The sequence below is a fragment of the Protopterus annectens genome, chromosome 17.part0 (assembly GCF_019279795.1).
Source record: "Protopterus annectens isolate FY-2018-M chromosome 17.part0, PAN1.0, whole genome shotgun sequence".
NCBI classification, from domain to species: domain Eukaryota; kingdom Metazoa; phylum Chordata; order Ceratodontiformes; family Protopteridae; genus Protopterus; species Protopterus annectens.
Genome location: NC_056751.1, coordinates 628,125,852 through 628,139,410, shown reverse-complemented (window position 1 = coordinate 628,139,410; position 13,559 = coordinate 628,125,852). Strand labels below are relative to the sequence as shown.

At 40.7% G+C, this 13,559-nt stretch overlaps 1 protein-coding gene across 1 annotated transcript in view; it reads left to right on the top strand.

The window, feature by feature from the left end:
* DDB1 (damage specific DNA binding protein 1) overlaps positions 1-13,559 on the top strand; it is a 2,836,764-nt gene that overhangs the window by 2,561,728 nt on the left and 261,477 nt on the right. Inside the window, exon 24 of the mRNA XM_044059793.1 lies at positions 4,103-4,272. Coding sequence (XP_043915728.1) covers positions 4,103-4,272 — 170 coding nt within the window. The remainder of the gene's footprint in view (positions 1-4,102; positions 4,273-13,559) is intronic.

Below are 13,559 nucleotides of genomic sequence, written 5' to 3'. Positions count from 1 at the left end.
TGCAATGTGGTTTTGATTCCTTAGAGGCCTCCTGCAGGGCCGTAGTTAGTGGATCTGTGATTAGAAGGCATGCCTGGCTAAAAGAGCAAAATTTGCCTGATCATGTTAAAGCTAAATTGCTGGATGCACCTTTACAGCATGATACTCTGTTTGGTATTAAGGCAGAAGAGGTTTTAAAGAAAATGTAAGACAAAGCTATGTCTGTGCAAACTGTAAAAGACTTTTTACAAGTTTAGCCACCAAGATACAGTAGACACTGGCCTACAAAAAAATGGTCCTTTCCTGTGTCCGACAGAGCTCCACGGGGCAAATCCAGGTGCCCTAAAGGTTCTAGATACCAGTCACAGGATTCTTACAGGTCAAAGCAATGGGGTGCCTCTACCTCCAAATCTGGAGGAAATAAAACGCAACCCTACAGTAAACAGTCTCAATGACTTCCCTCTGCCATCACCAAGCACTTATCTTTTGTCAGCTCCCTTAGGGGGAAAATTAGCACTTTATGTTCAAAATTGGCAGTTAATAACCCAGGACAAGTGGGTATTAAACATAGTATCCCAGGGATACATATTCCACTTCCACACTCTGCCAATTCCAAACGGTTGGCCAGATCTGCCAAATAATCAGTGGGCAGAGGCACAGAAACAAGTTATGTCCCTCATGGATATGGGGGCTGTTTTGCCAGTGCCAGAACAGGAAAAAGGACAAGGGTTTTACTCAAGACTGTTCTTGGTACCCAGAAAAGACAAGGCCTGGCGCCCAATACTGGATTTATCAATTTTAAACACATTCCTGGACATTCCAAAATTCAAAATGCTAACTTTGCAGCAGCTTCTGCCCATGCTGGGCAAGAATGCTTGGCTAGTGACTTTAGACTTAAAAGAGGCATACTTGCATATCCCAGTAAGGGAATCATGCAGAAGATACCTCCGTTTCAAGGCTGGCTTTATGCATTACTAATTCTCTGCACTGCCCTTTGGCTTATCTACTGTGCCCAGGGTCTTTACAAAGTGCCTGGCACCAGTAATTGCATTTTGCAGACAAAAGTATACAAATCTATCCTTACTTGGACGACTGTCTCATTCAAGCAGAGAACAAGGACATTCTTCATCAGCATCTGTATAAAGGCTTCTAACATGCCTAGGGTACACAATAAACGAAAAGAAATCACAACTGGTACCCACTCAAAAGATAACATTCCTGGGTGCAAGCTTGAATACAACTATCCAGATGGCTTTCCTCACGCCAGACAAACAAAGGCAACTGACTATTTACTTCAAACAGATGGCAACAAAAACCCAGTTATCTGCAAGACAAATTCTGCAGGCTTTGGGGTTCATGGCATCCTGCATTGTACTGATTCCATATGCAAGACTGCATATGAGGAAACTACAGTAGCACCTAAAAAGTTTATGGAGTCAACATTGTCACAGTCTGGAAACAATGATTTCTCTCATTCCCTGCCTATAACAGGAGTTTCTTTGGTGGGCAGAGGCATGTCACCAAAACATGGGACGGTCCTTCACTCTACCCCTGCCAGCCAAACCTTAACTACAGACTCATCAGACTATGCATGGGGGGCCCACCTGGCGGGAAGATGCATTCAGTGCATTTGGACCCCAAAACAAATGCATCTGCATATCAATCAGAAAGAGATGTTAGCTGTTCAAAATGCCCTGACAGCCTTCAAGGACTTACTTCATCCAGGACAACTACTGATAAAGACGGACAATACCTCGGTTATGTGGTACATAAACAAGCAGGGGGCACGCACTAATACTCCCTTTGCAGACTAGCCATGGCATTGTGGGACACAGCCTTGACTTACCAAGTACATCTTCAAGCTTAATTCCTGCCAGGAAAGCAAAATACTCTGGCAGACGACTTAAGCAGAAACCTTATGGACCCTCACGAGTGGAAACTGGATCCACAAGTCTTCAGCATAATAAAAAAAATGTATGGACCCTCACGAGTGGAAACTGGATCCACAAGTCTTCAGCATAATAAAAAAAAATGGGGGAGGCCGGACATAGACCTATTTGCCTCTCCTCGGAATTATCAACTGGACTAATTCTGCACAAGGACTTATCCCAGACAAGCATGGAAAGTGGATGCCCTATCCTTCAGTTGGAAAAACGTATCAGTTTACGCCTTTCCTACTCTGCCTTTTCTACCCAAGGTCTTACTAAAGGTCAGACAGGAAAGACCAAAAATTATACTAATTGCCCCGGACTGGCCCCGCCAACACTGGTATCCAATCCTAAGGAATATGTCTCAATTCCCAGCTTGGTACTTGCCTCAAATACCTCACTTACTGTCTCAGCAAAACAATCAGATCCTGCACAATCAGCTCCAAACACTGAACCTGGCAGCATGGCTGATCATGTAGTTATTCAAACACCACCTCTCAGTAAATCTGTGATGGGTGTCATTTTGGAAACCAGAAGGCCTAGTACTAGAAAATCTTATGCTGATAAATGGAAGAGATTCTGTGCTTGGAACCAAGCACAAGGAACTGACACAGCAGAGCCAAATATTCCTCAGATTTTACAATACTTGACTGAGATGCTTGACAAAGGCCAGTCATTTTCATCAATAAAAATCCATGCTTCTGCCATCTTGGCTCATTACAGCACAGAGCCACCAATCTTTTCTCACCCTTTGCTAAAACAGTATCTTAGAGGGGCCAAAAATCTAAAGCTTCCTAGAAGATCACCAATTCCTGCATGGGACCTAAATTTTGTGTTGGAAAAGCTCACCCTGCCTCCATTTGAACCAGCTGCTACTGCAGATATAAAGTTTTTGTCATGGAAAACAGCTTTGCTCCTGGCAATTACTACAGCAAGAAGGGTTTCAGAGTTACAGGCTCTCAGGGCTGTGGAGCCTTTTATCATATTTTACCCAAACAGTGTGTCCCTCCGGACCAATCCTTCCTTTATGCCTAAGGTGGTTTCCAGTGTGGCTCTTAACCAAACTATTCATCTGCCAACCTTTTATCCAAATCCCCAGAACAAGGGGGAGCAGATTCTACATTCCTTGGACGTACACAGACAACTAAGATTCTACTTGAGCAGGTCTAAAGCTCTAAGAAAAACTGAGCAGCTACTGGTAGCATTTGCTGCAGGATCAGAGGGAAAGGCTGTTTCAAAGCAGACTATTTCAAAGTGGATAAGCAACTGCATTCGTTTCTGCTACTTACATTATGGTAAACTGGTGCCCAAGGGCATTAGGTCTCATTCCACCAGGGCTGCAGCTACATCAGCAGCTTTTCTCAGAGGGCTACCAACCAAAGACATTCTAGAAGCTGCTACTTGGAGTTCCGTTCATACTTTTACAAAGCATTATCGTTTGCCTCTCTCCTGTAAGTCCAGGGCAGGCTTTGCCACTGCATTTTGCAGGGTCTTATAGCCGCCCCTAATGCTGTTTAGCTCCAGTCTCCCAACCATAGCTTTGGGATTGTACCCAAATGTAACAACTGCAACAGTGAAACACGAAGAACATAGTACAGTTGTCTACACTTACCATAAATGTAGATGTTCGAGTGTATTCACTGTTGCAGTCCAGGTTACCCACCCGCTATCCTTGTGGTGTATTTGTTTTTAGATGAAGGTAAAGTTTATGTTGTTGTATGTATATATAGTTTATATACTCATATATATATATATATTTGCTCACCATTTGGGGGGGCACCTGACATCTGGGGCAAGAAAAACTAAAGAAAATGGTGTCTGCTGCCTGTTTTATACCCCTGACGTCATGGAAGAAGAGAGAGCAACCGACACAGGACCCAAGACTTTGGAATTCAGGCCGACTGAGGGCAACCTGCCAGCAGATTACCCAAATGTAATGACTGCAACAGTGAATACACTCAAAAATCTACATTTATGGTAAGTGTACACAACTGTACTTTGTCTCCTTTTGATCTGGTGTCCTACATCTATATTTAATATATATATGTATGTGTATATATATATATATATATATATATATATGTGTGTGTGTGTATATGTATATATATATATATATATATATATATATATATATATATAGTTTATACACAAACGTGCATATGTGTGGATATAAAATATGCATTTCTGTTTTTTAGTGCTGCCACCACTGACGAGGAACGACAACATTTGCAAGAAGTAGGTTTATTTCATCTAGGAGAGTTTGTAAACGTTTTCTGTCATGGATCACTGGTAATGCAGAATCTTGGAGAGACATCCACACCAACACAGGGTTCTGTGCTCTTTGGCACTGTCAATGGAATGATTGGTAAGTTTGTGTTCCATTTCAGAAATTTTACCAGTACAGACACTTGCTTATTTCTATGGCTGGCTGTGAGTCCAGTAAGCGAATGGTCAGATAGACCAAGTCAGAGGCTTTAGTAAGGTCAATTAAAACAAGCTCAGTAATATAGCCTTTGTCAGTATTAAGGAGGATGTCATTAGTGGGGGCACAAAGGGCTGTCGTCATGTTTTTAGCAAATCAGAAGCCATGCTGGTGACTTAACATTAGATGGTATTTCTGTATATAGTTTGCCAGTTGTGAGTAGACCATTTTTTTCAAGAGTGGGAAGGATAAAAGTGAGTCTCAAGTTACTGAAAGTGGATGGTTTTGGATTTTTAAGGGAAAGGGTTCCCTAACACTTTGTCTACAAATTGATTTTCTGGATAGATTTCTTTGGTTTATGCATGTGAGGCATGGAGTTTCTCTGTGGCAAAATGTGTAAGCTCAAGTGAACTAAATGAAAAAGCAGAGTTGAAGCAGGGTTCAAGTCCAGAATGCTGATCATTTGTGCATTGCATATAAGCAAACCTCTCCAGTTAAAATCCTCTATAGGAAATGCTTTCCATAGTCTCCCACTATTCATAGCTGCTCGAAGAGCTGCCAGTTTGTGCAGAGGGCAGCACCACTACAGGTCATCTTATAATGTACTGCAAAACACTCTCACTTAAACCTTTAAGTGCCTCTCTCCTACTCCTCCTCATCTACTAAGAGTCTGGTATAATGGATAGACGCTTCCCTTTCATCTCTATTTCTGGCCTGGTGGATATGGCCAGCCTGAAACAGTGTAGTATCTATCTCATGTTCACTGACAGCCATTTAATTTTAGAACAGACAAACTGTGTGAGAGATGTAGATACACAATGTCATTGGAGGTAAAGCTCTCACATACACACACACAAAATGCAAACCAGGTTGTCCGTGTTAAACCCAAAACACTCACTACCAACACTAAGTGACAAACGCACAGACCCACATATGGACGGGTGCTCACCTGTAATATACCCAAACCTCCAAGACCTCCTAAAAGCATCTTTCAATGGCCCTGTGCACTCTGAAAAAGACAGCACTTTGAACAACACATAGCTTTGAAAATCATGGCAGCCGTGCTTCCAGGTCCATAAGGCAATACACCACACAGCCAAGCATTCTAGTTATTGAGATTCTATTGTAAGACATGCTGATGTCCCCTTACCAGGCTAAACAAGGAGAGCATCACCGTAAGCTGCCTTTTTGGAGACATGATCGCCAGATCACTCACAGACTTGAGTCTTTAAACCACAAGTACTAGTATGACACAGTCATAGCCCATGTGGGCATAAAGGACCAGAGCTGTACCTTACTAGACTATATGAATAGACACATGATGAAGCTCTTTGAATATGTGTCCTAGGTGGGTATGAATCCAGCCTTGAATAGCATCCTACCTTCACCAATGATTATGCCACAGTACCAGCAAAAAATTGACTTCAAAGATTGGCTTAGTTTCTGGTGTTGCAAGGGGATCCAGTATCTGTCATTCTGGGGAGACATGATCAACAAACCACAATTCTTTGCCAGAGATGGTTTACATATATCATTATTTGGCTTCTGGATATCAAGTCTTTAAATCCTTCAACATAATAAAAATCACTCATGACTAACTGAAGGTGCTGCTGCTCACTGCTAGAAGTTTAAACAAAAAACTGCACTCCCTGGAAGTACTGCTCACCCTGGAGAATGCGAACGTGTGCAGTCACAGAAGCATGGTTCAGAACCATGGAAAGTATCCCAGCTATCAAGGGCTGCAGTGCCTTTCATGCATTTCAGTCCTTCTCAGCACAGGATTAAACAAAGGGAGGAGATGTGTCAGTGTTAGTAAAGGACAAGTACACAGATAGACTGGTCCAAAAGCATGACTTGCGTGAGCTGCTCCATGCCCAACTATAACCCTAGGTTCAGTCCCCTGTCACGTCCTTACTAGCTACAGATCCTCTAACATGAGTCTGGAAAATCATACCTCCTACCTAAACCTACTTTAATTTCTTAACATTCAGCTCAACAACATACTTAAGGTGATTTCAACTATCCCTCCATAAATTGGGAGACTTATATGACCCATAATTCACGTGCTCAGAGGTTTTTGGACTTCATCAATGCAAACACCCTGGAGCAACCAGTTAGCTTCCCAACTAGAGATGCAAATATCCCAGACCTACTAATCACAAACATGGGGGGTAATGCTACTTCCTCCCATGCATTAACTCCTCCCTGGTAAGATATGACCACAGAATGATCTCCTTTAGTACTAAAACTAACCTAGAACCCCCATCGAATTCCAAACCTGTTAAGAACTTTGCTAAAGCCAGTTACCTCAAACTAAGTGACAGTTTATTAAACTTATTGCCCCTCTGAACCAGGATGATACTGAGGCCTACTCTTAGCTGTACGCCAAAGCTTTGTACAACCACAGTCATAGATGCATCGAGGAGGCAGTACCTGTCAGAGTCAAACGCATGATTGCTGACAAAAATAAACCACCTTGGGGGACCTCTAGCATAAATAGGCTATTTAACAAAAGGGAAAAAATCCTTTCCAAAGCCAAGAAGGAAAAGACAAAGCAGTGCAAAAAGACACTCAGCAGTCTAAACAAACAAATTAGAGAGCTGGTCAGATCTGCAAAAGCAAAATATGAGGCAGAGATATCCTCCAAAGTGAAAGATAACTGTAAGGCTTTTTTTTAATTATGTTTGTAACCTCAGGGGAAACGGTCGGCAGTGTGCCGAGTTGATCTTGAGCGGCAACACAGACACAGCTGAAAGTATAGCAAACCTGCTGGGAACAGGTTCAGTTTAAACCCCCCCCCCCATCACCTCCTATCACACCCAAATAAATACCCATAACCATCCCCTACCAGTCATTACGAGGGACAGGCCCTTACTGCGCTCTTTATAGCCAAAAATACAGCCTCCATGGGCCCTGAGTGCATTCCAGGATGCTTCTTAAATAGCTTAAAGCATCGTCTGTCATGAACACTATAAACCCTATTTAACCACAGCCTGTGGACAGGCTTTGTCCCAGAGGAATGGTGGACTGCAACACTCTTCCCTCTGTACAAAGGGGGCCCCATGTGCTGACTCGGAACTGCAAACCCATAAGCTTGACCAGTCTTATCTGCAAGACCATGGAGAGAATTATCGTGACAGTGGAACAGGAAAGTAACTTTCTTGGGTGGCGTAAGCTAGGGAACCTCTTTGGCTAGGCTTACGTTGGCCCTTGGGCCGATTAGCCTAGTACCTACCTATGAACCTTTGATCAATAATGACATAGGAACTCTCCAAACACTGGACTTACTGACAGGGTCACATGCCCGGATAGGTGAACCCACTTCCGGTAAGAAACCTGTTACTAGCAGTGTCCCATAGGGTTTAATGTTGAGACCCCTCCTGTTTGGCATATACTTCTCTGAAGTGAAGGCCAGTGTTGAGGGCCTCTGGCTCACCAAGTTCGCCGACTGTAAGCTGGGAGCAATCATTGAATCCCCATATGATGTTGACATCCTACAAACAGACCTAAAAATGTCAAGCAATTGGTGCCAAAATTGTGATCTGAGACTAAATGCAAAAAAGTGTATTTATACCCTTTGGTAAATCAGATGTCCCTGCAAATTATTATATTGATACCACACCCCTAGAAGTAGACCCAGTGTTGAGTGTCCTAGGAACACAGATAGATAACCTAAAGTTTGACCACCAGGTAGCTACAGTAGTGAGGAAATCCTTCTGTGCGAGTCAACTTATAAGTAAAGGCATGACATCAAGATCAAAGGAAATCATAGTGCCATTGTACTCTGCCCTAATCCAACCCATAGTCGAGTACACTGCTCCCTCTTACATGTACCTAACCGGGCACTTACATGAACTAGAGCAGACCCAGAGGTTCCTCAGTAAAAAAAAAAAAAAAATACAAAGCTTAAGACACATGTCTTGTGCAAACTGACTAAAGGCCCTATCCCTTTACTCCGTCTCTGATCATTTATTGAGAGGGGCCTTATGACTGACCTACAAGGCATTCAATGATCCACCCCTGATGAAAATATTACATATTATATTCACAGGAAAAATTATATGAGAGTTACGTATTGTGTGGACCTGAAGCTTATTTTATGACTCTACCAGAACTTGCTAGAGAGACAGATTCATACCCCAAGGCTAACTTGTCTAGGGAATATATTTCCCATCTTTATAAAACATAGCCCATCTCTTACTCTGTTCAAATATAATTTGGATAAATGGATGGGGAACCGTAAATTCACTTCCAGACTATTGCCCATGTCCCTTATGGACGGAGGCAGCCTGTTAAATGTCTCAGGCTCCAGCAACCAAAGACCCACTACCCTGATACTACTCCATCCCATATCTGAGGAATTTTTTATTTTTATTTATTTTACATTTGTTAACCGGGAAGATCCAGCTGGACCAGGTCCATTTTCAGTGGATGACCGGGGAGAAAAGCTCTACAATTAAGATTTAGTAAGAAGTTACTACAATGAGAAATATACAAAATGGGAAGACAGTAGATTACTTATACAAAAGTTAACAGGCAATGCAGGACTGAAATACAGTTAGATTAAATATTTACAAAGGTGGCAGTTTACATTACTAGTAAGCATACTCTGAAAGAAGTACTAAGACAATGTGACTTATTCTAAGAGTATGTATTTCTATGTGAGTAGAATAGTGTGAATTCTAGACTGAAATTGTTTGAAGGAGGAGAAGAGAAGGTATAGAGATTGTCAAGTGATACATGGACAGATCCAAGTTGTACTAAGATGAGATTTGAGTATTTTTTTTAAGTTTGTGATTGTTGTAGTGGAGGTTATATTAGTGGGGAGATTGTTCCATTTTTTTTGGCTATGATGTGGGAATATAGGGCTTTACCTGCAGTGTTATTAACAGTAGTAACACTGAGGAGAGATTTATTGGATGAGCAGAGAGGGCGACTGGAAGAGTTGGAGGTTAATAGCTGTTTTGAGGGCTGGAGTTTTTTCTGGGTAGTTTCTGATGATAAAGGCACAGGTGAGTTGTTTGTAAGTTAGGAAATTCAAGCCATTGAAGTTCTTTTAGTACTTGGCAGTGAAGAGTTCTAAAGGGGGAATTATTGGCAAATTTGGCTATTTTGTTATAGCATGACTCTAACTTGTCCAGATCTGCTTTTCTAGTATGGGTTAGGATTGGTGCAACAGAAGTAAGTGTTGATAAGAGGTGAGTTTGAGCTAGGGTGATTCTTGATTTTACTGTGATATAGTTTTTGTGCCTTTAAAGGGTTCCCATTTTTTTGTGAACTTTCTGAATGGTTTGTACTATGTGTAGATCGAATGATAGGTTGTTGTCTAGTTCAACTCCTAGGAGTTTTGTGTGGGTGGAAAGAGAGATGATAGTGCCATTCCTAGATGAGATCGTGAAAGTAGAGGGGATAGATTTTGTTTTATTAGGGGTGAACAAGAGAAGTTTGGTTTTATTGGGGTAAGAATAAGTTGTATGTCAGTGATCCAAGTTTCAATAGCAGAGAATGATTCTTGGGCAAGTTGTTGTAGGGGATTGACAGATGGGGCTGCACAGATGAGAGTGGAATCATCTGGGTACTGAATAAGTGAGGTTTGCTTGGAGGAGGTGTATAGATTGTAGAGACAGAGAAGAGTAGTGGGCCTAATATTGAGCCTTGTGGTACTCCTATTGCGTTAGGGAGAGGAGGGGATAGTTCATTGTGACATTATACAGATTGTTGTCTATCTGATAAGTAGCTTTTGAATCAGGAGATAGTAGGGGAAGTAAAGGATAGAGAATGAAGAGCATCCAATAGTTTAGGGTGTGAGACCATGTCAAATGCTTTAGAGAGGTCTAAAAAGGTAGCAGATGCATAGTTGTTTTTATGATGATTAACCAGATTGGTGAAGGAGAGAAGAGCAGATGTACTATGGTGAGGGGCGGAATCCGTGTTGGATGGAGGAGAGAAGATTGTTTGTATTCAGGAATCGCATAACTTGTGAGTGTATGCATTTCTCTAGGAGCTTAGATAAGGGGGAAAGAATGGCTATAGGCCGATAGTTGGAAAATTCGTAAGATTTACCACTTTTGTGAAGAGCTATAATGTAAGATATTTTCCATAGTTGTGGCACATAAGCTTCCTGAGTGGACCTGTTTATTAGGATTGATATTGGATATGATAGGGAGTCAGCTGCTATTTTTAGGAAGTTAGCAGGAATACCATCTGCTGCTAGTCTGGTAGGTTTTAGTTTGAGGAGGAGGTTTCTAATTTTAGATATAGGGACAGGTGAGAGAGAGAAGGATGGTTATAAAATAGTATAATATCATATCCTGGTTATTATTGGCTTGGCTTGCAAAGGCTCTTGTGCCGTTAGTTTGGTAATCACCTATGAAATTACAAACCTAGGTAAAGGTTATGCATAATGTTGAAGACTGTGTGTTAGGTGATCTTGACATAATTTGATGAACCAGGGACAGAGGCCTTCAGATCCAGAGGGGACATCATTTGAACTTTGATCTAAAATTTGTTTTGATATATTTTATGTTAATGCGGCTAAATTAAAAGGGAGAGGTAAAGGGAAGTGACTGACTGACTTGTGGTGGGGGACATATTGGAGAGAGTTTTTAGTAAGAGAATGATGTAAGGAAGTCATCAGGGTATAGGAGACCAGAAGAAGAGAAATATTAATCCCATCAACCGAAGAGTTTGTGTTTGATGCCAAGCATATTATCTGACTGTCTAGCTTCAAGACTTGCTTGGGTTGGTTACACAGGTATGTTTGTTTTGGAGAAAGTTGTCTTTGTCTACAAAATGATTTTTCTGAATAGATTTGTTAGGTTCATGAATTTGTCTATTTGCTGGTGAGAGCTTCCAGCCCTAAGCTCTTTTGTGACTTAAAAGTTGTTCTACACTTAATAGTCTGTAGATGATTGGAAAGTATTTTTATTGTGGTGTTGAGTATTTTGGCAAGTATGCTGGCTGCACTTGAGAGATTAGTGCCACTTAGGATATTGGTCCAGTCATTTGATACCAAGTCTGATTGCAGTTTGGTTATCTTTTGTTGTGAGGTGCAGCTAAATGTTTAGTTTTAGTGGCATTTCTATTTTTTTGTTGGAGTAATGAATAAGAAAATAATGGGAGACTTGTCACTAAAAGTGGGGGAGGGGGTATTTCAACATTGAGGATACTGTTGAGAGAGTTTGTTATAATGATATTAAGGAGGTTGTGATTATTGGTTTTGAAACTGAGTCTGGTGGACCTGGAATGGATTTTAATAAATTAAGATCTATGAGGAAGTTGTTAATTTGCTTTTTTAATGTACTGAGGAGATTAGTGCTGATGTTCCCTAAAACAAATTCTTGTAATGTCTTTAAGGCTTGTATGTATTGGAGAATAAGCTGATTGAATGTGTCATGGAATAGTGATTATGGCAAATAAGCAAAGTGAATTTAGTGGAACTTAGCGAGAAGAATACTATGGTTTTGGTAATTTGATATGGCCTGTATTTCTAGTTGAACCTAAAGACTGTGTATATTAAAAAGAAAGTGTACCACCTCCAGATCTTACTCCTCAACAGGCACTCAAAGCTTAGCTGTAGCCCGGGAAGTGATGTCTGAGAAGAGGAATAATCTTTTTCCCAGGATTCAACTATTGCAGTGATACTTGGAGCAAGGTTACCTAAAATATGTCTGGCTGTTCAGTTTTGTCTTTTTTGCTGACAGAATTCAGCAGACCAAAAGGTAAAGTAAAAGATGGAAGTGGTGTGAATTATGGTTAATAATGGGTGTGCTGCGGATGAATAGTGGGTGGATGCAAGGTAAGATTAGGTCCTGTACTGCTTTTGTTAGTAACACATAGGGGACAGGAGTTATTTTTAGTAGAAATGTTTGTGATGGTAAATTGTAGAGCGAGTTTAACTGTTTATCTTATGGCTCTGGTTTAATAAGGTTTGGAAAGCATGCTTGATAAATGGAATAGTTTTGGATTTAGTACATAGTGAAGAGGAATGTATAGGGTATTACTTGCTAGAAAGGCACGGTTGAGATGTAATTTAGTGGGCTTGTAGCTAAAGAAGGGAGCTAATAGTGATGATGGGGAGGAAAGTACAAATGTATGCATTGGTTGTTTAGAAAGTTTAACAAAGAATGAGGTAAAGCCATAATTCTTTTAAGTTTTAAGAATCAAAAAATGAATGTTTCTAGTTGTGGGCTGATAGGAAGAGTAGATGAAGGATTCGAGAAAATCAGTAATAAGAAAAACGTTTAAAATGAAGGGCAGATATTTGGTGTATAAATGATAGTAGTATGTGAAATTGAAGAAGGAACACTTTGTTTTTGTAATGTGTGTTGAGCAGAGTACAGCTGAAAAATAGTAGTGATTAAGGTCATTGCCCATACTGAATATCATTTTTTGAGTAATTAATACACAGATAAGAAACAAGCAAAAAGTAGTTATTGGGACATTAAACTTCATAGAAATTGTGGGAGGTGCTACTTGATCTTTAAGTGTAGATGTGGTTGTGGAGAAAAGACAGCCACCAATGATGATTGGGATTAGTCAGTTTGTGTATGTGCACAGCTACTGACCCAGCAGCTCAGGAGTGAGAACTTTGTAAGTGGACCTTAGCTAAAAGGGAAATTTTAATGATAAGTGGAAATACAGTTAAAATGTTGCAGCCTGCAAGAAGTAGCTGTTTGGCATCTAAGGCATTGTAAGCAATAGCTGCTAGCTCTTTTACAGTTGCTTAGCTTAAAGAGCTGGTCAGGGCACTGTTTAAACTCAAAGCTGAAGAAGAGTAAACATATGAGACATCCATGGGAATGGAATATTAAGGGAGTAGGTGAGGACTGGAAAGGTCCATGAGGAACCCTGCACAGAGCAAAAGCAGTACTAGTTTAATGTCCATCTTCAGTAAAAAAAAAAAAAAACAAAAGTGTCAACGCCAAGTAGATCCTGGAACTCACTTCCAGCTGATATTACCTTACTTTCCACCTTAGGTCAATTTAAAACTAGACTCAAACAACATTTGTCACTTAACTGGCTATGTCAATGTATCAAGCTTGGCTAACTCGAATGTGTAAAAATCTGTTAACCAGTTTACTGTGTAATGTAATTTAATCCTGACTTGTGCTCAGGGCTAACTTTAACCTGTGGAACTTGTTTAACTTGCTTACTTATGTAATCTCTGTAAATAATCTGTTTGTAATATGTAATGCTGGTATTATGTAATGCTGTATTTTCTGCCTCCG